General features: G+C 45.9%; 1 protein-coding gene across 1 annotated transcript in view; it reads right to left on the bottom strand.

Moving 5' to 3' along the window:
- Positions 1 to 219: 219 nt before the first annotated feature.
- The window catches only part of LOC141259483 (CD109 antigen-like), a 275,952-nt gene continuing 248,622 nt past the window's right edge, over positions 220 to 27,549 (bottom strand). The window contains exons 28-34 of the mRNA XM_073675568.1: positions 17,363 to 17,553; positions 16,616 to 16,768; positions 15,538 to 15,603; positions 12,781 to 12,917; positions 3,756 to 3,906; positions 1,419 to 1,521; positions 220 to 589 (exon numbers count right to left, since the gene is read on the bottom strand). Coding sequence (XP_073531669.1) covers positions 375 to 589; positions 1,419 to 1,521; positions 3,756 to 3,906; positions 12,781 to 12,917; positions 15,538 to 15,603; positions 16,616 to 16,768; positions 17,363 to 17,553 — 1,016 coding nt within the window. The 3' untranslated portion in view covers positions 220 to 374. The remainder of the gene's footprint in view (positions 590 to 1,418; positions 1,522 to 3,755; positions 3,907 to 12,780; positions 12,918 to 15,537; positions 15,604 to 16,615; positions 16,769 to 17,362; positions 17,554 to 27,549) is intronic.

Below are 27,549 nucleotides of genomic sequence, written 5' to 3'. Positions count from 1 at the left end.
CATTGTCCCCTAGAAGTGAGATTTTTATGGAGGTAAAGTATAAGGCTTATTCACCTTTGAGGAAGGTCTACTATGTCTCCGTACAAGCAGACATTTAGTGAATATTACATTAAACAGAACAAATAAAAAAACAGCACTCATTTCTATTTTTAATAGTATATATTTTTATTGATTATATGTAAATCATATTTATGCATATAAGACATGTTTTTTAATATATGGCAAAATATAACACTACATTCTCTAATTTCACTATTACATATTATACAATGTCATAAAATTAGTGATGGCCTTTGTTGAATAAATATATTAGCGCAATTATTCATTAAAATATTAAGAGTTTGGTACTGTTAAAATGGCAACATAATAAGGAATTACAACAGGTAAGAAATGAGCATGCTACAGAGACACAACCAGTAGAATATTGGTTTGGTAGAACTGCTGGTCTGAGTTGTTACTGGGGTCTGAGTTGTTAGTGCCACGTTCACTTTTACGTTTGATTTACACTGACTGCAGTTGGGTCCACAGAAGTCACAAAATGATGTATTTTTCAATGTTGGAGAATTATACATCCGTGTTGCTGAGTTGCCTGTTTGTGAGAGAAAACAAAGAATAACACATTAATTCAAATAAAATTAAAGGTATTTATCAACATGACTCAAAATCCTGTCAATATTGTGGGAGTCACTGTGACAAGTTAAATAAGGAAGTCCCCCGCAGAGCCCTTCAGTTATGTTTTCTGCTGAAGGTAATGTTTACTAAGTGCAGCCCCATATGCTAAATAGTAATTGAAGAAGTATCTGGGATTATGATATCGATGATCTATTCTTAGGGCTCGTGCACATGACTGTACAAATCGGACGAGTGCTATGCAGCATTTTGGCAGATATCACTCATACCCAAGTTATTTGGACCACACTCAGATCACTCTCTGATCAAAAACAGATCTGATCCGAGTGTGACTAGCATAATTGGATCAATATTATCAGAAGAAAGAAAAATATTGATGTGACCCTAGTCTTGGAGCAAGTCATCAATATCAGATCAGTGTGGTCTGATAATCGGCACCCCCATCAAGAACTGCAACTCCTATTCAATTCAATAGAAGCTAGTGTGCACTTCTCGGTAACAGCCATTAGCTGTTCCAGCTCCTTAAACTGTTTAGATCCTGCCAGTGCTGGAGCCAGTGTCCGTTATCAAACCCCCAGCAATCAGATATTGATGGCAAAATAGTTCAAAGATGTTATATAACACTGCAACAATACACAGTAAAAAAAATATGCAGCTTTAACAAGCAGTAATTGGCTGCCCATTGACAGGCCACATGGCACATGAGAATGCACCTTTAAAACAAATTAGCTTACAATATCAATTCACACAGAATAGCAGATAAAATATTCGAAAATGATTTTACTTACCTGGTTCATAATATTCAGAAATTTTAACTACAGCATCTTGAGAACTTACAACACTTGCAAAACGGACTAATGGCACAGAAATACAGATCTGCTTAGTGGAAACCTAACAGAATAGGGGTGTAATAAAAAAATAGTTTGTGAGAGTTCATAGTCTTCATTTTATAAAAAAAAGCAAAATCGCAAAGGGAGAATATTGTATATGGAGTTAAACGCCTAAGGTGTCAAAATTTCTGCATCCTACCAATGTTGTAGTTAGAATATACGCATGTATATGTTCTGATATGGTCTTAAATGTATTAGAATCTTAAAGATGACCAATCACCAAAAATTACCCCTGCCTTTGAATTTTAATTTATTACTAGAAAAAAATTAAACTAAATTCTAAATATAAATAATTAAAAAATCTGTGAGGAAAGGGCTTTTATTAATGTGGAGAAAATATGTAAATTATATGCTAATCTGACTATCAGTAAAAACTTCCTGCCATTTCCCAACATACCCTTCGGCGCTATGTCACTCCAAAGCATGGAAGTGATGTATCTGTTCTGAGCAGCGTGGTCTCACTGCTCAGAGCAGATACCATCCTCAGTGTTTTGGAGTGAGTGTGCGCTGCTCCTGGGAACACAGTGCTGCCTTATTAAAAGGGTGCTTTCACACTGCATTTAGGCACCCGTTCGTTGGTCCCATCAGGGCTTAAGTCCGAACCCTCTGAAAACGGGAGGGGCGTCTGAGTGTCCCCCTCCAGTAGGCGTACAAGCCCAAAAATAATGCATGACAGAGCACACATTCATTCTGTCAGCACCATTATAGTCTATTGCCCTGTTGGCGGGGGGTTCAGAAATAAGTTCCGACGGGATTAACAAAAAGGTGCCAAAACGCAGTGTGAAAGCACCCGAAGACTTTTCCCTGTATGTCTGCAGCTTCAATATCTACTATTGTCACGTTGGTCTGTGCTCTGATTGGAGTGATAACTTGAGAGATTTCCCTGCTTAGTAAGGAGGGAGGCCAGAAAGTGCTCCCATACGCGTGGCTTCCGGGGAGACCTCTGCACTTGCTTACAAGACTGATCCTTGCAGCTCCACCAGTATATTACAGTTGTCCCTGCCTGTCAGCAGCTTCATTATTTATCACTATCACACTGGTCTTTGCTTTGATCGGATCATTTTCACTCCAATCAGATCATAAACCAGTGTGACAATAGCAGACAGTAAGGGAAAACTCTTCTAACAATGCAGCTGTGTGTCCCTGGGAGTGCTTCCGGTCTGTCTGCCTGCATATGTGCATTAGAAGCATGTGTGGTGAGAAGCCGTGTCATCCACAAGATGACAGCGCACTTCCGTTGAAAAATAGGTACAAAAAAACAGGTTTTTAGGTAGATACTGATTTTCAAAGGAGTCAGAATCTAAAATAAGTAAAAACAAGATTGTTGTGAAGCAATTGCTCCCAGGTATGCTCATTGAGGATAATCTTGCAAATGGACCTTTACGAAGCCCATGCTGTAGTTTTCATAAAATCACTGTTTTATCTGCTAGTCATCATAATGATGAGCTCTGTATAAGCCCCCCACACACACACACACCACTTACTGACATCTTTCTGTGTACATTCTGCATAGGCAGAAAGCAGCCAATCAATGGTGTAGGTGGGGATAAACAGAGTTTATGAATATGGAGGACTACATAACTCCAGGTTTGCTAGTCCTCTCAGTGATAATCTCCTGCTGGCAAAACACTGTTTTATCAAAACTATAGCAAGCAGCCTGGAAAGCTACACATATCTACAATCTGGGTCTCTGACCCTACATTATGCTGCTGTCAGATCAGGTAGCAAAAATCTGGTGGCAGAATCTCTTTAAATATAAAATTTATGCAGTGAATAATCTAGCAGTGTTGCAATTGAGCTCTTAACCTTTTCTTTTAAAGATAATTATTCACAATTTCACATGCAAATAAACCTGAATTACAAAATAATTAATTCTACAGTCCCATACTCATATTTTCAGAATGTAGCAGAATGTAGGCACCCCACAGATTGTGAAAATGCCACCTAGCACTTTATATGCAATGCAATATTGTTATTACATGGCACATATCTCCACATCTACATGCACATATCGTCACATAGACTATTTAGTAAAACTAAATAGACCAAAACATTTTATGATCCCAACCACAGTAAACATTTGTGTCATCATGTCATGGATTCAACTTGACAAGTGTCCCAATTAGAACAACACACTTATTATAGCAGTAACCGCGCCTCTCTTGGTTTTTAATACTATATCAGGCTGTTTTGTCTTTTTTTTTTGTTAACAATCATTTACTTTTCATAACTTACCGAATCCAAGTACAACAAAACGTTATCATCTTTCAACTCCACCAATTTGATAATGTCAGGTGTGGGTATACCCAAAGGGCTCAATGTGAAACCACTGAGGAGCCCCACGTCCAGAAGTACCATACCACTTACATTGTTACTCCCAAGGTACCTGAAATCAGAAAAGCGGAATTGTTTTAGAAACCTTTTCTGTGACGCTTAAAATTAAGAACACACTGTAGGATATAATAAGGTCCCAGTCATCTGAACATACAGTAGCTGGCAATGTAAAGTCAAAAATTGATGGTTGTACTACGTTGAAATGCAGTATATAAGCCAATGAATCAATGGTAGAAAAAAGCGAAAAAAAAAGTTCCTACAAAAATCTGTGACACACCATCTTGCCAGAAGATAAATATTGAAGCCTCTTTACATTACAAGATTAGTGATGAGCGAACGCGCTCGGTACTCGCCCGAGCATCATGGTGCTCGACAAGCTCGGCGAGTATTTCCGGGTTGCTCGGGCGGGAACTCGGGTCCTCTCCCTGCATGTTTGGCGCTTTTTAGAGAGCCAATGAACATGCAGGGATTGCCTGCCAAGCACTGTAATGCCGTAGCCATGTTGGTTGTGGGCATTACAGTGATTGGCTGAACGCACAGCGTCATCAGGTCTATATAAGACCTGGCGCCGCCATGCTCGTCAGTAACTCCGGATCAGACAGTGTAGGGAGAGATGCTGCTGCGTCAGGGAGAGATTTAATCGTGTATTAGGTAGTGTAGGGAGAAAAACAGTACATTACACATATCCATCTTAACAAACAGTCCTTTTGAGGACTAACTAATCCATCTGCAGAGATAACAGGCAGGCAGGGTATATAACAGACTGCAGTGCACATAGGACAAGAGGCTCCATTCCAGTTCTGCCTTCTGCTGCTGTTATATTTCTAGAAATAGGCCCAGGTCTCAGGGGCCAGGAATACATTTTTTTTGGATCTTAATCATAATTTGCTTAAAAAGCAATCCAGAGAACACCATTTTTCTGCGCCATTTGCTTGTTGGCACTGCAGAATACAGCCAGGTCCTTTCCATATTACAGCGCTAAAAATCCAGCTATTTAAAACTGTTTCCTCCGTCACACGGATCACATATACGTTTTCAGAAAATACTGCCATTTCTGGCATGCATTAAAAATTTCTTTCAGTGTGTCAGCAAAGTTTTTGACACTGGTTTGCTGTTCAAAACAGTTACCTACAGGCCAGGTATTTAAAGCTGTGTTTTCTCCGTCGCACGGATTACATATACATTTTCAGAAAATACTGCCATTTCTGGCCTCCATTAAAAAAAAAATTCAGTGTGTCAGTGAAGCAATTCACAGCAGTTTGCTGTTCAAACTACTTACCTACAGGCCAGTATTTAAAATTGTGTTTTCTCCGTTAAACGGCTCACATATAAGTTCACTCCAAACTCAGTCATTTGTGGGGAGCGTGGAAGATACTGTCCTCCATTTAAAATGGGCAAGGTACGTGGCAAGGGACGGGGAACTGGACGTGATGGTAATGGTGCATGCAGAGGCCGAGGACAAGGCCGTGGTCAAGCCGAAATTGTGCCACAACAAACAACAAACAATTTCTAGGGGACCGCAGCACACCACTTTTGAACCCAGAGCAGTGTCAAAAGGTTGCTGGTTGGATAGCGGATAATGCTTCCAGTCACTTAGCCACCACCACCACCACCCTGTCTTCCACACGGTCAAGTCTCAGTAGCCATGAGTCTGGACCGCATATTCCTCACCCTGATCCTCCTTCCTCTCACCATGGCGAATACCCAGAGACAACTGATCCCACACTTGGACACTCTGAAGAGCTGTTCACTTTTTCATTTATAGATTCGTACCTCTCGCCCAGTCCACTTGAAGCGGGGCAAGAGGAGATCGCGTATAGCGATGCCCAAATATTTGAGCAGCCACGGTCACACGAAGGCGACGGTGGGAAAGTGTCACAAGAGGTGGACGATGATGAGACACAATTGCCAGAAAGTCAGGTGGAGGACCAGGGTGCGGAAGTGGAAGACGAGGTGGTGGACGATACAGTAACTGACCCAACCTGGCAGGAGGACATGCAGAGCGAGGACAGCAGCACACAGGGGGAGGGAGGCAGAGCACCCCAACAGGCAGGAACAAGCAGTGTGATGGCCGCAGACAGAAGGCAGGCAACCGTTCCCCGTAACACCAACACGAAGGAAGTTGCCAGTACAACTGTTAGGTCTTCCTGAGTCTGGTTGTTTTTTAAAGACTCTGCCGATAACCCCAAAAAGGACATTTGCACCACCTGCCAGGCCATCATCAGCAGGGGTGGCAAAACGACCAGCCTGACCACCACCAGCATGATCAGGCACATGGCAGCAAAGCACCCAACTTTGTGGGCCGAACCCCAGGGTCCAGGAACAGTGTCTGCGGGTGGCACCATTGCTTCTTCTGCTGTTGTGGATGCAAGCCAATCCCCTGTCCATGGTGCATGCGAAGATGCCTTCTGCCCTGCACCTGTCGTTGCACACTCTCAAGTAGCAGCATCAGGAAGCACGTCCACGTCCTTGTCCCAGCGCAGCGTTCAGTTGTCCATACCCCAGTCCTTGGAATGCAAGCGCAAATATGCAGCCAACGCCCCACAGGCCACACTACTAAATTCTCACATTTCACGACTGCTTGCTCTCGAAATGTTGCCTTTTAGGCTCATGGAGACGGAAGCATTCCGCAACCTGATGGTGGCAGCCGTCCCTCGGTACTCTGTCCCCAGCCGCCACTATTTCTCCCGATGTGCCGTCCCCGCATTACACAAGCATGTGTCCCAAAACATTAGCCGTGCTCTCAACAACGCAGTTACCGGTAAAGTCCACCTAACCACGGACACGTGGACAAGTGCTTGTGGGCAGGGATGGTACATCTCACTGACGGCACACTGGGTTAACATAGTGGAAGCCGGGACCCAGTCGGACCTTGGGACGGAACACGTCCTCCCGACGCCAAGGATTGCGGGCCCTAGGTCAATCAGGGTTGCTCCCATGGTCTACAGCTCCTGCACCTCATCCTCCTCAACCTCCCCCTCCGCTTCAGCCTCCATCTGTGAAATGACCATATCAGTCACAAGCTGGAAGCACTGCAGCACTGCCTCGGCCAAGCGGCAACAGGCTGTGCTGAAGCTAATATGCTTAGGTGAAAAACCGCACAATGCTGAAGAGTTGTGGACAGCTCTGAAAGAGCAGGCAGATCTGTGGCTCACACCGCTGAACCTACAGCCAGACCTGGTCGTGTGTGACAATGGACAGAACCTGGTGGCAGCTCTGAGGCAAGGGGAGCTCACACACGTACCATGCCTGGCCCATGTGCTTAACCTCGTGGTTCAGCGGTTTCTCAAATCCTACCCGGAGCTGCCGGATCTGCTTGTTAAAGTATGCCGCCTGTGTGCCCATTTTAGAAAGTCAGCTACAGCTTCCGCCGCCCTTGCAGTGTTTCAGCAGCGTTTGCAGCTTCCAGCTCACAGACTGGTGTGTGATATCCCCACGCGTTGTAACTCTACACTGCAGATGTTGGGAAGGATTTGTGAGCAGAAGAGGGCAGTTCTTGAGTACCAGCATCAACAAGGCCGTCGGTATTCAGTTCAGACTCCCCACATAAGACCTCGGGAGTGGACATGGATGTCAGACATATGTACCATCCTCCAAAACTTTGAGGACTCCACCAAGATGGGGAGCGGCGATGACGCCATAATTAGCGTCACCATCCCGCTTCCCTGTCTTCTGAAACGCTCTCTGCTCACAATCAAAGAGGATGCATTGCAGGCGGAGCACAATGAGATGGAGCAAGGAACCATACAGGGTGATTACACACAGCCAAGCCTCATCTCATCCCAACGTGGATTGGGTGACAATGAGGAAGAGGAGGAGGAGGAGGAGGAAGTACAGGAGCTAGTTTCATGCACTTTAGATGGTACTACCTGCACAGCTGTCATACTGTCTGTTCAGCGTGGATGGCCTGAGGACAGAGAGGAGGAGGAGGAGGAGAGCATGGTCAGTCATCCTCTTGGTGAGGACACAGAAGTCTTGCCTCTTTGCAGTCTGGCACGCATGGCTGAGTTTATGTTACGCTGCCTTTCCCATGACCCTCGCGTTCTCAAAATTCAGCCATTACCAGTTGGAGACACTTCTAGACTCACGCTACAAGAAGAACTTTATATCTCTTATTCCAGAGGCGGACAGGTCCACAAAAATGGGGCTGTACCAGAAGGCCCTTGTTGCAGAACTATTAAAAAATTTCCCATCTGAAAACGCTGGCGGCAGAGGGCACACTTCATTGGACAACCAAGGAGTACAGGCGAGAGAGACACAACTTCAATCCAGCAGAGGCAGGGGAACACTGTCAAAGTTCTGGGAGAGTTTTCTCAGACCCTCCCATCGCACAGGCCCTGAGGCGCGGGGTACTCTCACAAGGAGTGCAAAGTTTGGGAAGATGCTGAGGGAGTACCTTGCCGACTGTACCAACGTCCTCCGTGATTCCTCTGTGCCTTATAATTATTGGGTATCCAAGCTGGATACGTGGAATGAACTGGCTCTCTATGCCTTGGAGGTCCTGGCCTGCCCTGCCGCCAGCGTTTTATCAGAGCGGGTTTTTAGTGCCGCTGGTGGAATTATAACTGATAAGCGCATCCGCCTGTCAACTGAAAATGCTGACCGGCTGACTCTTTTAAAAATGAACAAGGGCTGGATTGGGCAAGACTTCTCAACACCAACGAATGATAGCAGCGTAACATAAACTCCAATCCAGTGTCTTTTCTTGAGAGGTGTATTCCCATGCACTTTTTCACATCCACACATGGGTATACGCTTCCTGATTTTGGCTATTTGCTCTTGTCCTCCTCCTTCTCCTAATCCTCCACCACCATATCACCAGGGTGACCGTGGTCCATGATGCAACACCCACATAATTTTTTTGAAGGGTGTTTATGATGCACGTAAAAACATTTTTTGATACAGTATGTTCATGTATACCCCCCAGGGGTAAATGTTTGTCAGCCCATACACTTAGTGCATGTGCATTACAAGTATAGGAGGCCTGCTCCTTTCTAATGGGAACATTTTTTTATGAGGCCCTTCTCCAAGTCTCTTCCAAGGGGCATTGAAGTGCCTCCAAATTTTCGGCAGCCCTTGCATTCACTGCATATGCCAACACTATGGGAGACTCTCTCCTTTCAAATGGGAATTTGTCGTTACTGTGGCCCTGCTCTACGTGTCTTTAAATTCTTAGTGGGGTTTTTCCTAAAATTGTCAGCCGTTGGACTCACTGCATACCCTATAACTGTATAGCAGACTCTCTCCATTCTAATGGGAACATGTCGTACTTGTTACTGTGGCCCTGCTCCGTGTGTCTTTAAATTCTTAGTGGGATTTTTCCTAAAATTGTCAGCCTTTGGACTCACTGCATACCCTATAACTGTATAGCAGACCCTCTCCTTTCTAATGGGAACATGTCGTACCTTGTTACTGTGGCCCTGCTCTATGTGTCTTTAAATTCTTAGTGGGGTTTTTCCCTAATTTTGCAGCCCTTGTAGTCACAGCATGGGCATTACCACTTATAGGAGACCCGCTCCTTTATAATGGGAACATTTTTTTTACTGAGACCCTCCTCTATGTCTCTTCAAAGGGGTATTGGGTTGCATCCAAATTTTTGGGAGCCCTTCCAGTCACTGGTTACGCAATAACAGTATAGGAGACCCACTTGTTAATAATGGGAACAACAAAGCATAGCCGGCTGATGGCTCTCTAATAATAGCTAGGGCCGACTGCTGGCCTTTTAAGAATAGTAATGGCCGTCTGATGTCCCTATAAAAATAGGCTTTATGACTTTGAGTCCCTCCATCATTAATAGAACAGGATGTGTCTGATGATGTGTCACACACCACATTGCCAGCTAAGGTTGTAAAATTTTAAAATGACATTTCCCGGTGAATGCATTTGTCTTAAAAAAAACTTAAAAAACCCCAAAACAATAGGATCTTTCTTTAGTATAAAAAAGAGCATCATCAATTTAACAACAATGTAATCACATTGTTCAGCTCATGCACCTCATCCTCCATCTCCGAAATGACCACATCAGTCACAAGCTGACAGCACTGCAGCACAGCCTTGGCCAAGCAGCAACAGGCTGTGAAGAAGATAACATGCTTAATGCTTAATTAACAAACCGCCCAGCGCTGCAGAGTTGTTGAAAGCTGTAACACAGCAGGCTGATCTGTGGCTCTCACCGCTGAACATACAGCCAGGCATGGTCGTGTGTGACAATGGGCAGAACCTGGTGACGGAGAAATGACAGCCGGGGTAGATATGGTTTCCCTCTATGCCAGTCCTTTCACCGAGCTAAAAAATATGGCTGTGGTGAAATACAACTCCCACTGAGAAGCTGTTTCAGATTGAAAACGTTGTGCCCACTAGAGGATTTGATTCTGAGGGCTAACCTTTCTTCCCCGCTCAAGAGCCCCATAGCAGCTGCAAAGTTAGCGCTATCATGAACTTTCCTGAGGTAGAAGCCAAGGCACACCAGAGGATTCTCTGGTGGGACCGTCCAACCCTGCCGAGAAGCAGTCCTGGCTAAGAAAAGTGTGTGGAAAGGTTCCCGGACACTCTATGGCTGCTTTTTTAATGTGGATCGGCCATGCTTATGCGTTACAGATCAGGCCATTGTCCAACTCTGTATTCAAGAAATTAAATGCGCAAAGAAAGATGTGTGTGTGTGTCAAAGCACCACAGACAAGGGTGAGTTGATGTTGGACGGGCTGCCATTGCTTCTGCAACAAGCAGCATTACAGGACTTCCTATGAGAAATGACATGCAGGGTAGATAGAGGGAAACCCTATGCCAGTCTTTTCACCGAGCTAAATACAACTGTTAGCAAAAAAAAGTTGTGGACTGGCTCCGTACCGTACCTGGCCATATTCACCTGTCCACGTGTTTTGTGGTTAGGCGGTCCTTCCCAGTAAGTGCACTGGGGAGGGCATGGGTAATGTTGTGGGACCCGTGCTTGTGGAAGGGGAGGCGATACCGGGAAATATAGTGGCGGCTGGGGACCGAGTATGGACACCCGGCCGCCGCCAGCATGAGGTTGTGGAAAGCTTCCGCCTCCACGAGCTTAATAGGCCACATTTCAAGTGCAAGCAGCTGTCAAAAATTTGGCAGTATAGTATTGCAGCCTGTGGGTGGGTGGGTGGCTGGCTGCCTGCATACTTGCGCTTGCATTTGAAGGAATGGGGTAGGGACAACTGAACGCTGCACTGGGACAAAGACGTGGACGGTGATTGTTGCAAGTCTGCAACGACAGGTGCATGGCGGGAGGCATCTTCGCATGCGCCAAGGATCACTTATGATGGGCACACTTTTAGGCAGTGACCTGGGAGTCAGAAATGCTTCCAGAGGTCTTCCCCATGCTGTTCCCATGTCTTTTCAGCACTGTATGCATGTGTCTGATGATGTGTCACACACCACATGGCCAGATAAGGTTGTAAAATGTTAAAATTACATTACCTGGTGAATGCATTTGTCTTGGTTGAAATCTATGCAAAAGTGCAAAAACATCTGAACATAGCCCAAGGTGTGGAGGAGTATTTTTGGTTTTGGTTATTTATTTTGCCTTCTATACAAGTCATTACCCTGGAAAGGATGTTCCTTAACAAATTTCCCAGGAAAATCCATTCTGGTTTCGTTTTTTGTATGTTTTATTGTGAGTCCGTAAAAGTGGCGTAATACTCTGACAACGTTGTTAACAGCAGTGACCTGAGAGTCATAAATGCTTCCAGGGGTCTTCCCCATGCTGTTCCCATCGATTTGGGCAATTTTTAGGCCCTCTGCAGACCGCCGGGGGGAGCCGCCAGAAAAATGCTTGAGTTTCCCATAGACTTACATTGGGCTGGTTGCTCGGGTCGAGCACCCGAGTATTCCAATTTGCTCAACCCGAGCAACGAGTACCCGAGCATTTTAGTGCTCGCTCATCACTATACAAGATACATAAGCCAGCAATTTTGTGGTCATTGTAACATCTATTAATATCTCTTCTTTAATGGTGCCTCTTTCAATGAAAGGCATATTTACTAAACTTACGAAAGAGAATCTGTGATGCAGGTTTTTGCTATGTATTCATGCTGACAGAAGCATGATGTAGGGATAGAGACCCTGATTCCAGTGATGCATCACTTAGTTTACTGGATGCAGCAGTTGCGATAAAATCACAGTTTTTATCTGCTGCAGATCTGGCAGTGCTTGGAACGCTGAGACCTTTATAACCTTACCCCCTTTGCTGATTGGCAAATTTCTGTGTACATTGTATATTGACAGAAAGCTCCTAATCAGTAGTGGGGGCGTGGTTGGTCCAGGAGGACTAGGAAACAGGCTACCCCTAGTCGTGTAGCGATAATCTTCTGCTGATAAAGCATTGATTTTATTTACAATACACAGAAAGTGATAAATCATTGGTATCAGGCTCTCTGTCCCCACATCATGCTGCTCTCATAATACATAGCAAAAACTTTCAGACATATTGCCTTTAATAAGTTTAGTAAGTATGCATTTCAATTAAAGAAACATCATTAAAGGTGAAATGTTAATGGATGTCACAATGTCTTCTAATATAAAGTTTTATATTACAGCGAGGCTTTACTAATGATATATCACAAATTTTTGCAGGAATCTTTTTTCCTGTTTCAACCACTGGTTGATCGGTATGTAGAGCCTCATATTTTGCAAAGAAGAGGCTAAGTATTGTGATTCAGATATGGCAGAACTAATGAACACAGCTGCTGCACACCTCCTTTATTAAAAGGATGAGGATGTTTGGCAGGATGTTCCCTTTTCCTATTTAGAAAGAGGTTCTGCAGCAGCTGACGTGTGTATTATAAGAAGCAAAATACCCCTGAACTATACAATGGCTATTCTGATAGTAGGGGAGATTCAGTGGTTCATAAAATGTAGGCAGGACAGGTTGTGGTAACTCTGGGCAGCCAGGTCTTACCTTGTACATACGACCACAGACAGTTTATAAATATTACTGGTGTCTTCTTGCACTGTCACATCTAATGCAAAGGCCTCTGGTACAGGAGTGTCTCTCTTGGCTCTGGAAGATGGCTTACGATTATATACTAAATTAAGCTGCAAATAAAGTAGAAAGTTACCCTTCATGATTTAAAAGGGGTATAGGGATGAAGTGGAGGTAACTATATATTGGACTTTTTAATACTAAAACATTAAAACAAAAATTCTCACAAAAAATATTTAAAAAGAAACATAAATGTAAAAATAGCAGGAAAGTAGATATGTGTTAGCCATGTTGATGCTTGAGAAATTAGATATGTGTGTTATGGCAGGTTCAAGTGAGTGTTTGAAAATAGTCTGTTTTGCATCTGAATGTCCATTTTTTTACATCCATATGACATCTGTTTTTCACATCAACAATTTAATAAATATAAAAGCCAAAATACAGTTTCTTATGCTAATTTAGTCAGCCATCATGTGCCTTTAACAGCCACAGGTGGAGTGGAGCTCTGCCCACGGCTGTTGACCTGTTAAATGCCACTGTCAATCTTTGACAGCGGCATTTAACATGCGCTAGCAGAGGAACGTGTTATTCCATTCATCCACCGTCATGCCCTTGGTGACTATTGGTTGCCGTAATAGTCCAGGATCTGCTGAAGACCCCCATGCTTGTCATGGTGATCCTCCTGTGAAAGCTAGTTTTCAGCTGGCGTATATAGGAGATCATGATTTTAGTTATACATAGCAGTCTGATGCACTACTATTTATAGCACAAGCGATCAGATGATCACAGCTTCAAGTCCCCTAAAAGGACTATTAAATACAGTAAAAAGTAAAAAAAAATGTTTTGAAAGATATGAAAATAAATAAAAAAAACACAAGTTCACATCACCCCTCTTCCGCCCATTAAAAATGAAAATAAAATAAAAAATACACATATTTGGTATCGCTGCATTCATAAAAGTATGATGTATCAAAGTATAAAATAAATGAATCCGATCAGTAAACAGCGTTATGAGAAAAAAAATTAAAAGCCAGAATTCCATTTTTTTTGGCAGTCACAACTTTGCAAAAAAATGCAATAAGAGGTCAAGAGATCAAAACATCATATCTTTCCCAAAAATGGTATCAGTAAAAATGTTGGCTCAGGGTGCAAACAATAAAGCCTCACACAGACCCATATCCCGAAAATTAAAAGCGTTACGGGTCTCGGAAAATGGCGACACAAGCAACTTTTTTTTTTACAAATTTCTGATTTTTTTTTTCCACCATTTAAATAAACAAAATACTATATGTTTGGTATTTGCATAATCGTACTGATCTGGAGAATCATATTGCCGAGTCAGTTTTACCATATTGTCAACATGGTAAACAAATAAAACAAAAATAATTGTGAAATTGTACTTTTTTTGCAATTTCAACACACTTGTAATTTGCTACCTTCTTTATCGTGCATCACATGATAAAATGAATGGTGTTATTCAAAGGTACAAGTCATCCCGCAAAAAACAAGCCCTCACACGTCTATGTGGACAGAAAAATAAAAGTTATGGAAAATCGGCTAGTTGTCAAGGGGTTAAAGGTTCCCATACACCTTAGTATGCTGTCGGATGAAAAATATTGCTCCTGACTCCGTATACAGTATACATGCATACTTGGCTCTGAAGAAAGCTGCCATCTATACAGGGGGAAGTTGGGGCACTATTTAACTGCTTTTAAAGGAAATGTACTAGATAAGAGATTCATTTTTGTGTCCTTCTAGAAACAGTGCCGCAAGCACCTGTTAATGGGACAGTTGTTGTGCTTTATTTGATAGAAGGCTGCCATGTTTTCTAACTTTGTGCAAATCCTTTAATTCTATTCCTAACTTATTTATCAGTAAATGTGCTGTGCAAACCAATAAATCTATACATTCTCTAACAAGTAGAATATTAGAAGGTGTTTTTGAAATTCGTTGCCTCTGAGAACAGAAGTAGCTTCACAATTTACTTGAGTTTTACTAGATATCAATAAACTGTCAAGAAAAAAATGGAATTTAAAAAACAAACAAAAAAAACATGAAAAAACTGGAGCAAGTTCAGAGAAGAGTGACCAGAATAGTGACCGATCTGCAAACAATGTCCTATGAGAAACGGTTAGAGGATCTGGGAATGTTTAGCTTGCAAAAGAGAAGACTAAGAGGAGACTTAATAGCTGTCTGTGGAGGGATCAGCTTTATTCTCATTTGCACAATGAAAGACTAGAAGCAATGGGATGAAACTGAATGGGAGACGATACAGATTAGATATTTTTTTTGACAGTGAGGGTGATCAATGAATGGAACAGGCTGCTACGAGAGGTGGTGAGTTCTGCTTCAATGGAAGTCTTCAAACAGAGACTGGACAGACATCTGTCTGAGATGGTTTAGCGAATCCTGCATTGAGCAGGGGGTTGGACACCATGATCCTGGAGCTCCCTTCCAACTCGACTTTTCTATGTTTCTATGTCTTATTATACACTAAGAAATAAGGACGCTTTTTTTTCGAATCTGTGAATAAAATCTCCAAAATTCCAGCTGTAATGAAACGCTTAACATGTGGCTGTTAACGCATGCTAGGAATTGTAGTATCAGGACAGGTGAAATGCTGCAGGTTGACCCCTGTTGTATACAATACAAACATCAAAAATGCTCTCAATTCAATAATTTTAGAATACAAAGTACAAAAAGGTCCATAAACATCTTAATGCAATTTCGTACCTGAAAAATGGCTAATCCACTTCCAACAGCAGTGGCGTTAATAAAAAGTGGCTGCGGGACAACAATCTGTTTTAACAAAACACAAAGTTATTATTGACACAAGTCCTTTCACTTTCAACATCATATTATTGAAGACTCAACTTTTTGAAAGGTTTTCTCACACTAGTGTTAAGGGTGTACATTGAGCTTTCTGTGATCTTTGACAACAAAAACTTTAGCCATAAAAAGTTAGGTCAATTGGGTCCTTCAGAATTTGCCTTGATATGGCACCATCATTTTCTTCTGAAGCAATGCATTTAATAGAGTATGAAAAGATTTGTTTCTACTGAATTTTATTAGATCACGACTGAAAGGTTGACTATTAGTCTGGGATCACATAGCTGTCGATTCTCTCGTGCGAGAGATTCGGAAATTCGGGCCGATTATGCTAATGACACTAGGCTCAAACTCTGATCAGAGTTTGATCCCAGTGTCACCCATATGTGAACTAATTCACTCGCATGAGAGAATCGCAGCAATTTCTCCATGTTTTCTATTGTTTGAGTCCGCAGATGTCAGACTACACTAAGATGGCATGCGATAATACCTGGGATAGCACTCGGCCGTGTTATACGCTCGAGTGAGCGAGCCCTTAAGTCGAGACACATGGTATCTCACAAACTCCAGTGGTGACATATCGTATGATAGCTTGTACTACAATTTAGGTTTCATTCATGTTTGTGTCGGTGGTTACCTTGCATGTTACACCATTTTAACCAGAAGAAAAGGTGTAGCATGCTGCATTACTTTTTTGTGGAGAATGCCAGATTCCTAATGGAAATCTAATGAACCCCAATGAAGTCAATAGGGTCTATTGGCTGAATTTTTTCATGTCACAAATCTATTTATTGAATAAATTCCATTTCTATGTTCCTATAATTGAAGAGAAGAACGCTAGGAATGCTAGTGTGAACCTAGCCTTAGCTTATATTAAGTCTTAAATCCTAGGGAGTAAGACTAGGTTAGAAAGAAAGATACATAACGAATGTGTAGATATTGCACTTATATATTTTATACATGTATATATTTTTTCTCCCACCTGCTGTCGTTGTAGCTCTAAATAATTGTTGCTGTTCAACTGAAATGTTTTTGTCACAAATGAACCTGATCCAGTCACTGTTAATGTAATTGATGTTGTCCCCTCAGCACCGCTTTTATACTGGGAAAGAGCCTGCAGAGCCATTACTGTGTCCTTTGTAAGACAAATAAAACATCGTCAGAGAACATGAAGATACCGTACAATACAAAATTCATAATTCATACATAATATCAACACGCACATTTTATACCATGCCGACAGGAGCAACCTTCTTAGTGTAGCATACATCTCCTTTAGCAAAGTGCCATGGGGGCCATATAAGACTTGACCTGGCCTCCTGTTTATAGCACAGCGCTGTGGAATATGCTCATACAATAAAGATTATTATGATAGGAGAGATCTCGAAGGGTTGTGCATGGCAGCAGAATGGTTATTCTGGGTAGCGACACTTAGGAGACAGCACTCTGTTGACCAACATGGTCCTTTGGCTCTCCTCTATAGGGCAGTCACAAGTGGACAGGTGAAAACCCCACTAATTAGGAGGAAGTCAAAGAACCCATACTAGTTAGGGATGGAGACGGAAAATAAGCATTTTCCAATAAAAACAGTGAAATGGTTTCAAATTTGTATGATATGTCAATTCTCAGAAAATAAAAAGCCTTCATGAAACAAGCCATTTAATGCTTCTTATAGATATTCACAACATAGAAAAAAAAATTAAACATTATTAAAACTTTTTTTAATTACCTGGGTAGATCCATATCCTCCAAGATGATTTCTTTGTTCACTCAGCCATTTCATTACAAAATGGCCATCACTGATTCTATCCTGCTTATAGAAGGAAAGCAGGGCATAGGCTGCTGTCTCAACATCAGTTGTTCTTGGCTGCCAGTAACTGTATGTTTGTTCATTTTGTGAAGACCAGTGCTTCATATTTCCTAGACACACAACGATTAGTATAAAATACCATTGAGGTTTGTGCAATGGATCAGTACTTGCGTCCTAATTATTTACTAACATACATAGAACATAAAAAACTTATTTTCGTGGAATATAATACTTCACTAAATATACATAATAGGAAATTATAATGTAGATTTATTTTTTGACTGTAAGCAAAATAACATTGACCCAAATGTCTTACGGCCAGTGCACACCCTTTGCCAAGTGCCTGAAAACCATTCACTAATCATTTGCCCTCTCTCTCTAGTATACACAATGATGCACTCAGAGGATATGTGTGTTCATGGCCAATACAGCAAGTAATCCCAACAAAGAGACTGCCGCGGCATCTGTGGTGCCGTGCTGCACACTAGTGCCACAGATCCTAGAGGAGTGCATGGACGGATTCCTCCACAAGAGGCCCTCATAGCATTCACACACCTCCACCTTCCACCTCAGACCAGCAGAGGGAGCCCGGATAGGGATATAAATAGGGAAGGTGGAGCTAGGCAGTTCAGTCTGGTCTGAAGTCTGAAGTCTGTAAGGAGTCCAGTTTCAGTCTAGTCTGGAGAACAGTTCCCTCAGGAGACAGAGCTAGTTCCAGTCTGAGAGAATCCAGTCTGTGGAAGGAAGCCTGTTGAGAGGAGCTCCTGCAGAAGCCATCCTGCAGTGGAGCACAGTCCAGACTCAGAGAGCTCAGGTTAGTGAGCCCAAGGCGTGCCGACGCCATAAGAGTGGTGAAGAGTAGCGAGGCCTACTGCCAGTGTGAAGCCTAGTGAGGGCCCCGAGCGCGGCCGAAGGCAAGTGAAGTAAGCGAGCTACATAGGGGGCAGAGGAGCTTAGCCAGCTCACCCCAAGACCACATACTGGACACCGGGTCCGCGTCTGCAGGGATCTCTAGGACCAGCAGAAACAAACGGAACCCTTGGCGAACTACATGTCCCAGGAATACCAAAAGCTGACTGTAATACCAGGGTCAGGAATCACAGAGGCCCAAGAGACCAGGGAGTGTGATCTCCAACAGAAGTCCCTAACACCAGGTCAGCAGGTGCAAGACAGAGACCAAGTTAGGCCTAGCTCCAGGCAGGTCATAAACTTAACAGGAAAAGGCAAGAAACAGGAGGCCCCACACCCGCTCACTGGGGAGAGTCCTGAAATGCACCCTTCACTAGTGTTGAGCCACCCCCGTAGTGTTCGAGTTCGGTTCGGTTCGTCGAACACCCGTGTGTTCGCCGAACTGTTCGTCGAACTGTTCGTCGAACACCTTCGAACACCATTAAAACCAATGGCAGGCAAACAAAAACACATAGAAACACATAGAAAACACCTTCAAAGGTGTCCAAAAGCTGACAAACTGCTCAGAAGACACAACTAACACATGGAAAAGTGACAAGTACATATAGTCATGCGAAAAGAAAAGAGGTGGAGGAGTAAAAGGAGGGGGAGACACAGATATAGGCATGTCATGCCCTTCTAAAATCCAAAAAGTGAGAAGCCGACACGGCCAGTCCGCTCCTGCCCGTGCCACCTCCGTGTCGCCGGGTTTGTGCCAGAGCCGCGGTGAACCCTGATGGCCAGCCCCCCTCTCCCAATACTGGTGCCTGTCCGCTGGTGGGTCGAGCGAGCCCCCCTGTGGTGGAGGCAGCTCTAAGCTTTTTAATTTAAATTGTCTCTCTAATTTGAATGAATACACTTTAAATCCATTTACAAGGATCTATTGGAGGGCAAGTCTCATGCCAGCAGCCGCGTAATTCCAGCTCCAGTAGCGTCCACTAAAGCTGCTGCAGTTAAAAAGCTTTTATAAGGATCGAGCTCGGCTGTCCACCGCAAGGCATCCTACTGCCAGTCCCAGCCCCTATGCCTTGGGGTGCCTCCTGATGCTCTTCACTGAGTATCCCATGGTCCCGAAGCATTTCCTTTGAAAAAATTAAGTGTCTAAACTACAGGTGGTGTAGCTTGCTTAACAGCCGGGATAATCCGCTGACTAGCAGACACTGCTACTAGGCACAAAGTATTTCCTGGGCTAGATGCAGTTAAAAATTTGTAATTAGATACTCTCGTTGGATGCTGAGAAAGCATTCCATAGAGTCTCCTGGCACGCCATATATGATTCTCTTAAAAAGCTTGGGGTAGGGGTGTAGGGGACCCTTTTATAGCCCAAATCATGGCCCTGTATCGCAATACGTCACCTAGGCTGAAGATAAATGGAACTGTAGCACCCTGAGGGCTCGGTTGCTACAGACGTATTGCACCTCACCCAGAGGTGTGATATCTCACTCTCAGGTAAGGATGGAGTGTGGATCAGGACCTGACACCTGCATGCATTACACCACATTGCCGTGGGGCAGGGCGACCAATATGCCCCTGAGATGGGCACGACAGTCCCTGTCCCTGGCTGGAGTGGGGGGAGGGAACACTGAGGAAGGGGAACCCTGTAGTGCAGGAGCAGGGAGGAAGCAGTTCCTGGGTGCATTGAGAAGGGAGTATAAAAGGTGGGCACCATCTTAGTTCAGTGCAGAGAAGTCTGAGCAGAAGTGGCAGGGAGCAGGGGCTCTGCATGAGCTCTGCTCCGGAGGCGGGCCTAGTAACAGAGGCCCAGGCCTGGAAGAGGGAGAAGGAAGGAAGAGGAGCGGAGAAGGCTCCAGGAACGAGGAATGAAGGGATCCCAGGGGTGCGGACGGGCGAGTCGCCACCGCACGCCCGAATCCACCTGCGTGGAGGGGTCAGGCCAAAGGGGGAGACCGGTCCCCGAACTAGTGGAGGCAGGAAACGACCCTCAGCTAGAAACCGGAGGCTCTGACATTTTATGTGGCGCAGCCCCTCGCTACACCCGCTAGGAAGGCACCACATAGGGTCAGGGAAACTGGCGCCAAGTTTACCAAGAGGAGGCCCGAGGCAGCCGGACAGAAGTGTTGGTAAGAAAGGCCAGACAAAGGACACACAAAGGGGGTCCTGTGAAGTGCTCCAAAGTTATCTGGGAGTTGTCTGAGCCCCTCACCTGGTGAGCACAGTACGACGTGGGCAGCCGTTACCTGCAGACGTGGTCTGGATAATAAGAACTGTGAGTAAAGGCCCTGGACTGCATCACTGACTCCGTGTCGTTACTGCTGCTGCCCTGCACCATCACCCCCATCCTCCGCATACACTGCCCTGAGGCTATACTCCTCCCGTGGGGAGTTATGCTACGCTCTGCTGCACCCACAACACCAGCCTCAGCGGTCTGCCCTGTAGCGGCGGTTCACTCTGACCGCAATCCACGGGTGGCGTAGTCGGACATTTAAACATCAAAACCACATAAATAGTTCCGCCACTGGTTTGACCGCCCTGAGCCACGGAACCGGGTCGCCGCCACGAAGACTACAACCACCAGCATCCACCAAAAAGGGTCCGGCTCCGGGTGTCCCAAGGCCCAGGGGGTGCGTCAGAACATTTTCATCACCTTTCACAATCACCAATGGGACAAGGCAGGGATGTCCTCTGTCCCCTCTCTTATACATCCTAGTGACGCAGCACCTGCTCTCATCAATTCGCCATAACCCCAATATTAGGTGGATTGAGGTGGGAGGCACCGAGTACAAGTGCTCTCTATTTGCTGATGATGTCCTAGTATATATCACTCAATCACATATATCCATCCATGCTGTTATGGCTGAAATAGATCACTTTGTTACATGGTAAAATTTTAAAATCAATGCAGCGAAGTCTGAGGCCCTCGATGTCTCCCTCCCCAAATCCATATAGGATTCCATCCAGTCCAACTTTCCCTTTGCCTGGCCCTCACAGGGTATCAAATACTTAGGAATTCCTATTCATAGAGACCTCTCCCATCTATGTTATCTTAATTTTGGGCCCTTTATTGAACAATTCCATACAGACCACGGTTGGCAAGTTAGAACTGTAAGATTCACTACGTGAACCGCTGGTGTTTTGTGGAAAAGCACATGTACACCGCGTTCCAAATTATTATGCAAAAAGTGTTTAGGAGTGATAAGGGAAGAATTTGTTTGTTTGTCAGTTAAACTCATTGATGGTGATGTGTGTCAGGGCTCTTTATATCACTGTAAGCAATTGCAGACACCTGTGCTAATTAGTTTGGCAGGTGTGTCCAATGAAAGGCAAGACTACTTAAGAAGGCTCTCTCACATTATTAAGCAGCCTACATTTTCTGCCAAAATGGCAAAGAAAAAGGATGTGTCGGCTGCTGAGAAGCAACAAATTGTGGAGTGTTTAGGTCAAGGCATGACTACAATCAACATTGTGTGATGATCAGGATGAAGTGTCTTGGCAATCAAGAAGTATGTAGCTGATTCACAGTACACACGTGTGCGTGCTGATAAGGGCAAATTGAGGACTCTTTCCTACAGGCAATTACGTCAGGTTGAAAGAGCAGCGGCAAAAAAGCCTTGTCATAGCAGCAGACAAGTTTTTGAAGCTGCTTGTGCCTCCAACGTCCCCCGAACAACAAGATGCAGGGTCCTTCAGAGGTTTGCAGCTGTGCATACGCCATCCTGTCGACCTCCTCTATCCACTTCACACAAGCAGAAACGGCTCCAGTGGTCCAAACATTACATGAAGACTGATTTCAAAACTGTTTTGTTCACGGATGAGTGCCGTGCAGCGCTCGATGGTCCAGATGGATGGAGTGGAGGATGGCTGGTTGATGGACACCCCACGCAAACACGGCTACAGCGCCAACAAGGAGGAGGTGGAGTAATGTTTTGGGCTGGAATCATGGGGAGAGAGATTGTCGGCCCCTTTAGGATCCCTGAAGGCGCTAAAGATGAACTCCATAATGTATGTGGATTTTCTCAAACAACACTTCCTGCCATGGTTCAAGAAGAAGAACCGTGTATTTCACAGCAAGATCATTTTTCTGCATGATAATGCACCATCTCATGCTGCACATAAAACATCTGCATCTCTGGCTGATATGGGCATAAAAGGGGACAAACTTATGGTGTGACCCCCATGCTCCCCTGACCTCTACCCCATTCAGAACCTTTGGAGCATCATTAAAAGGAGTGTCTATGATGGCGGGAGGCAGTTCACATCTAAGCAACAGCTCTGGGAGGGTATTCTGTCCTCATGCAAAACAATTGAAGCAGAAACCATCCAAAACCTGACAAATTCAATGGACGAGAGAATTCAGAAGCTCCTTTCGAACAAGGGGTCCTATGTGAAAATGTAACATCACCTAGAATAAAGTTTTGAGTTGAAAACTGTTTGATTTCAGTTTCTAACAACCTGCTAATGCTTATAATTTCAAAAATGACCATTTTTTTGGTCTTTATTAAAATGAAAAGGTTGATCGAAAAGTTTGGGGGATCTAAGAGTGTGGCAACCCACTAGTCATGATTACTTCGAATTCTGACAATATGAGGGTCATGCTGCAGGTAGTGCAGCAAGAAGGCACTTATGTGTCTTGCGCATCTCGGAGCCCCAAAATTATTTTCCGGGCTAGATGCAGCTAAAAATTATTTTTAATTTTAAATCTGGTGGAGCTTATTATAGATGGCCTAATAGGATCAGTGCTGCACACTGCTACAAAGCCCAAATTATTTTCCAGTCAAGATACAGATAAACATGATTAGTAATTTGAAAGCTTAAAACGTTTGGTAGGGTGATTTTAACCAATCATCAAGCTTTTACTCTCCCCAGGATGACACAGGGGTAGAAAAGTCGTTTCGGATCCATGATTTGTTCATCTTTATGAACGTGAGTCTGTCTACATTATCAGTGGAGAGCCGCGTGCGCTTATCTGTCAGCACACCACCAGCAGCGCTGAACACACGTTCAGACAGAACGCTGGCTGCGGGGCATGACAAGATCTCCAAGGCGTAAGTGGCTAGCTCCGGCCATTTATCCAGATTGGAAGCCCAAAAAGAGCAAGGGTCCAGTGACACAGTCGTGGCTTCAATGTTTACTTGGAGATACTCCTGTACCATCGTCTCTAGGCGTTGACTATGTGTCAGACTTCTTGTCTCCTGTGGCCTTGCAAAGGATGGGCTAAAAAAGTGGTGAAATGATTCCGCAAAATTGATGTTACCAGCAGATACTGTGGTTCTGTTACGGTTTGAGTGCTGAAAACTTGACGGTCCCAAGGTTGGCAAGTTGGAACTGTGAGATTCACTACGTGCACCACTGGTATTTTGTGGAAAAGCACATGTAAGATTCTGCAACAGTCTCTGCTGATACTCCTGCATGCGTGCATCCCTTTCTATGGCAGGAATAATTTCTGCAAATTTACTTTTGTACCGGGGATCTAACAGTGTGGCAACCCAGTAGTCAGGATTATTTCTAATTCTCACAATTCGAGGGTCATGTTGCAGGTAGTGCAGCAAGAAGGCACTCATGTGTGTTGCGCATCCAGGAGCACCAAGTCCCTGTTGTGTTGGTGGCGAGGTAATGTAGCACCCTGAGGACTCGGTTGCTACAGGGGTATTACACCTCAAGCCAGAGGTGTGGTATTCCACTCCCGGGTAAGGATGGAGTGTGGAACTGAGCTCAGATAGCTGCATACACTACATACATCCCATTTCCGGGGGACAGACCGACGGTACTCCCACCAGTATATGTGCAGGTACGACAGTGTCTGTCCCTGGCTGGAGTGGGAGGGGGGTGGAACATCCCAGTAGTGTAGGGGCAGATAGGGGGAGCAGTCTGGGTAAGGCTAGGAGCTCATTGGGTGCTGGTCACCTGAGCTCACACATAGAGGGAGTATATAAGGTGGGCACCATCTTAGATCAGGGTCAGTCTTCTGTAGAGGGTCAGTCAGTCCTGAGAGAGGTCCAGGAGTGCCTGCAGAGAGAAGAGAGAGAGGAGAAGAGAAGGACCCAGAGGGGAAGAAGAAGGAACCCCAAGAACCCAGTATACAACCAGAAGGGTGAAGGGTTGGCACGCAAGGGAACCGGATCCCAAATTAGTGGAGGAGAGAAACTACCCTCAACTAAGAACCGGAGGCTGCGACATTACATGTGGAGCAGCCCCTCACCAAGTCCACTAAGAAGGCACACCGAGCATAGGGTCAGGGAAGCCAAAGAAGGTTCACCCAACAGGAGACCCGAGGGAGCCGGACATAAGTGGACCCCTGGTGGGAACGGCCAGTAGAGAGGACAGTCAGAAAGGGAGCTCAGGACCACGCTCCAGAATTGCTTGGGGGTTGGCCGAGTCCAGGACCTGGTGGACGCAGCACGGCTCGGGCGGTCACTCAAGGCCAGAGTGACCAACAGAACAGCAGTAAGTAAAAACCCTGAACTGCACAGCCCGACTCTGAGTCTTCTTACCATCCACACTGCACCACCACTACCACCATCCTCTACACCTGACCCCCTGAGGCTATACCCCTCCCGTTGGGGGTTATACTACCACAGCTGCACATATACCACCAGCCTCAGCGGACCCTGCTGCAGCGGCGGCCTTTTGACCGCAATTCAACGGGTGGCGTAGTCGACACTAAGAACATCTAATAACATCTGCAAAGACTGCCACACACTGAGTTTGACACCCTGGGCACGGACCGGGTCGCCGCCACTCGGAGACTACAACCCCCATCTGATCCGGCTCCGGGTAATCCCCAAACAGCACTGGCCCAGGGGGCGCGTCAATTTTGGCGTAGTCGGCAGGATTTCGTGCCCGCAACCACCGGGTACTGCGTGCCTGAAGAAAAGTTCAAATTTACCTTAAGAAGAAGTCTCCCGCCGGTTCCAGAGGGTCCCCGCCATGGGACGCCATCACGGATCATTTCCCGCCGGTTGCCCGCCATCTGCAGCTTTTTCCCGCCATCCACGGAGTTTCCCGCCACTGGGAGGCGATTCCCGCCATTTCCAGAAGATTTCCCGCCTTGGAAGAGCAGACGCCATTATGGGCGTGCCAGAGGGTGGCAAGAGGTCACCTCCCATCGTGGGCCAGGTCAAGGAATGGCGCCAAAAGCGGAAACCGCCCCCACCAACAGAGACTGTGATGCTAGAGATGTCCATCAGCGTGAGAGAACTGCCCCTGGAACTGACAATCACAAAGTTGCCCTGGGACCACCTTCAATGTGGGCGGAGACAGAACAAAAGAGCGAAGATGGGTGCAGCCTGGAGGAGTCTGGAGAGAGCGCACCCGGAGACAAGAAGTCTGGAGAGGACTCCGGAGAAGTCGTACCCGGAGATGGAAGGAGAGTCAGGCAGCACCGACCCTGTGGTCAGGAGCCTGCTGCAAGCAACAACCCCACTAGGCTTAGTGGAGATCCTGGCACAGCTCCCCCGAGACCGGGAGTGTGCGCAGACCGCGCTGGAGCGCCTCGCATGGAGGATGGCCCAGGTGCAGCGAGAGATGCTGACGGAGTGGAGCCGAGAGATGGCCCTGCAGGCAAGAACCCGCCAGCGAAGCACGCCACCCGAGACGAGGAGACAGACCGCCTCTGAGGATGGTGCAGGAGGAGTGAAGGCCGGAGACGGCGCCGAGAAGGGAGCTGGACAGATGGAGGCAGGTAAAGGGGATGTCACTACCCCGAGCCGAGAAACCGCGTGCCTGCCCCAGCTCCCCGTCGCAGAGCCCGAAATTCCCCCTGCCGTGCCCGTCGCTGCATTGTCACCGCTCCAGACAAGGCCTCAAGCAGAAGCCGCGGCCGCGACCCCTGTGACGTCACGCGCCTCAACCCTGAGCGCGGCAAAGCAGGAAACACCACCGGCCTGGTCGCAAGGTCTAGTACCCCCGGGCGCCGCAGTTCCAACAGCGCCCTCTACCTCCACTGAGCCACCGGCCTGGTCGCTGGGCCAAGTAACCCCGGGCGCCGCCGTCTTCACGGTGCCCTTTACCTTCAGGGTGCCCCAAGCCTGGTCGCAAGGCCTAGCGAACCCGGGCGCCGCTACCACCACCGCGCCCTCAACGTCCACAGCGCCACACCTGGGTGAAGACCTATTTGCCCAGCATACGTGCCCGGATGGGCAGCCCCTTAGATGGCCACCGGAGTACTACCAACTGGAACTCCAAAAAGCAAGGTCCCTGTGCGAGCCCCTGATTCCGGCTCCGAAGCCCATTAAGAGGACCCCGCTCCCGCTGGAAGAAGCGCAGTTCGAGTGGGACCCCACCGGAGGAGACCTCATGGGGTTCACTCAGGAAACTCGGGCAGCCGCAGCGGAGCGTGTGGAGTGCTGCCGCCAGCAGTTGGCAGTCTTCGAGCAAGAACGGAGAGAGAGGCGGGTCCGTGAGCAGCGGCTGCAGGAACAGAGCGCAGGGCAGAAGAGCAGGACCAGGAGAGACCCCCGTGCAGCTCATGGTCCCCGTACCACCGGGACGGTGATTAAGTTTCAATTGCAGCACGGGTGGGGCTTCATCAGGGATCACCACACCCCCGGCGACGTCTTTGTGACCAGAAGAGACGTGGAGTCCCATCTGCCGGAGGGACACAGAGGTCGTGACCTATATGTAGGGGACGAGGTCACGTTCACCCGGCACAAGTGTGCCAAAGGACCCTACGCCCTCCATGTACACCGGCTGACAGAGGAGGAGCTACGGGTCTGAAGGAGGAGCAGGAGTACGCCGTCATTAAAGTACGGTAAAGAGACTGTACATAGTTACCCGTCAGGGTATAAGAACTGTTACTGCTGCTAGTTAAAATATAGTCCCCGTTGGGACCAGCAAATTGAACTGAAACCCGTGTGTCCCTATTCCCACTGACCGAGGACTGAGAGCGGTCATTCCTTTCCTAATACCTGGCCGAGGACTGAGAGCGGCCATATTTCCCCTTGTATATAGTTGCGCTTTTTAAGGCGCCCCCTACTGGTTTTATAGGAAAGCTGTGTTATTCTACAAGAGACTGTCGCACTTTACCCGGTCACAAGTTGCACCGTGGCCGGAGGAACAAGAAAGTTTACAAGAATGTTTATTATGAAAAAGTTTTATGCTGCAGATATATATATATATAATGTTTTATATGTTTATGTTGTTATAAAAAAAATTGTATGTTTATGGATGTTTTATTCTCTTACAGCCCGAGGACGTGCTGT

Source organism: Phyllobates terribilis, unplaced genomic scaffold (assembly GCF_046119375.1).
Source record: "Phyllobates terribilis strain yellow unplaced genomic scaffold, ASM4611937v1 Scaffold_3__8_contigs__length_932513732, whole genome shotgun sequence".
NCBI classification, from domain to species: domain Eukaryota; kingdom Metazoa; phylum Chordata; class Amphibia; order Anura; family Dendrobatidae; genus Phyllobates; species Phyllobates terribilis.
Note: the sequence above shows the minus strand (reverse complement) of the source record. Positions and strands in the feature narration are given on the sequence as shown.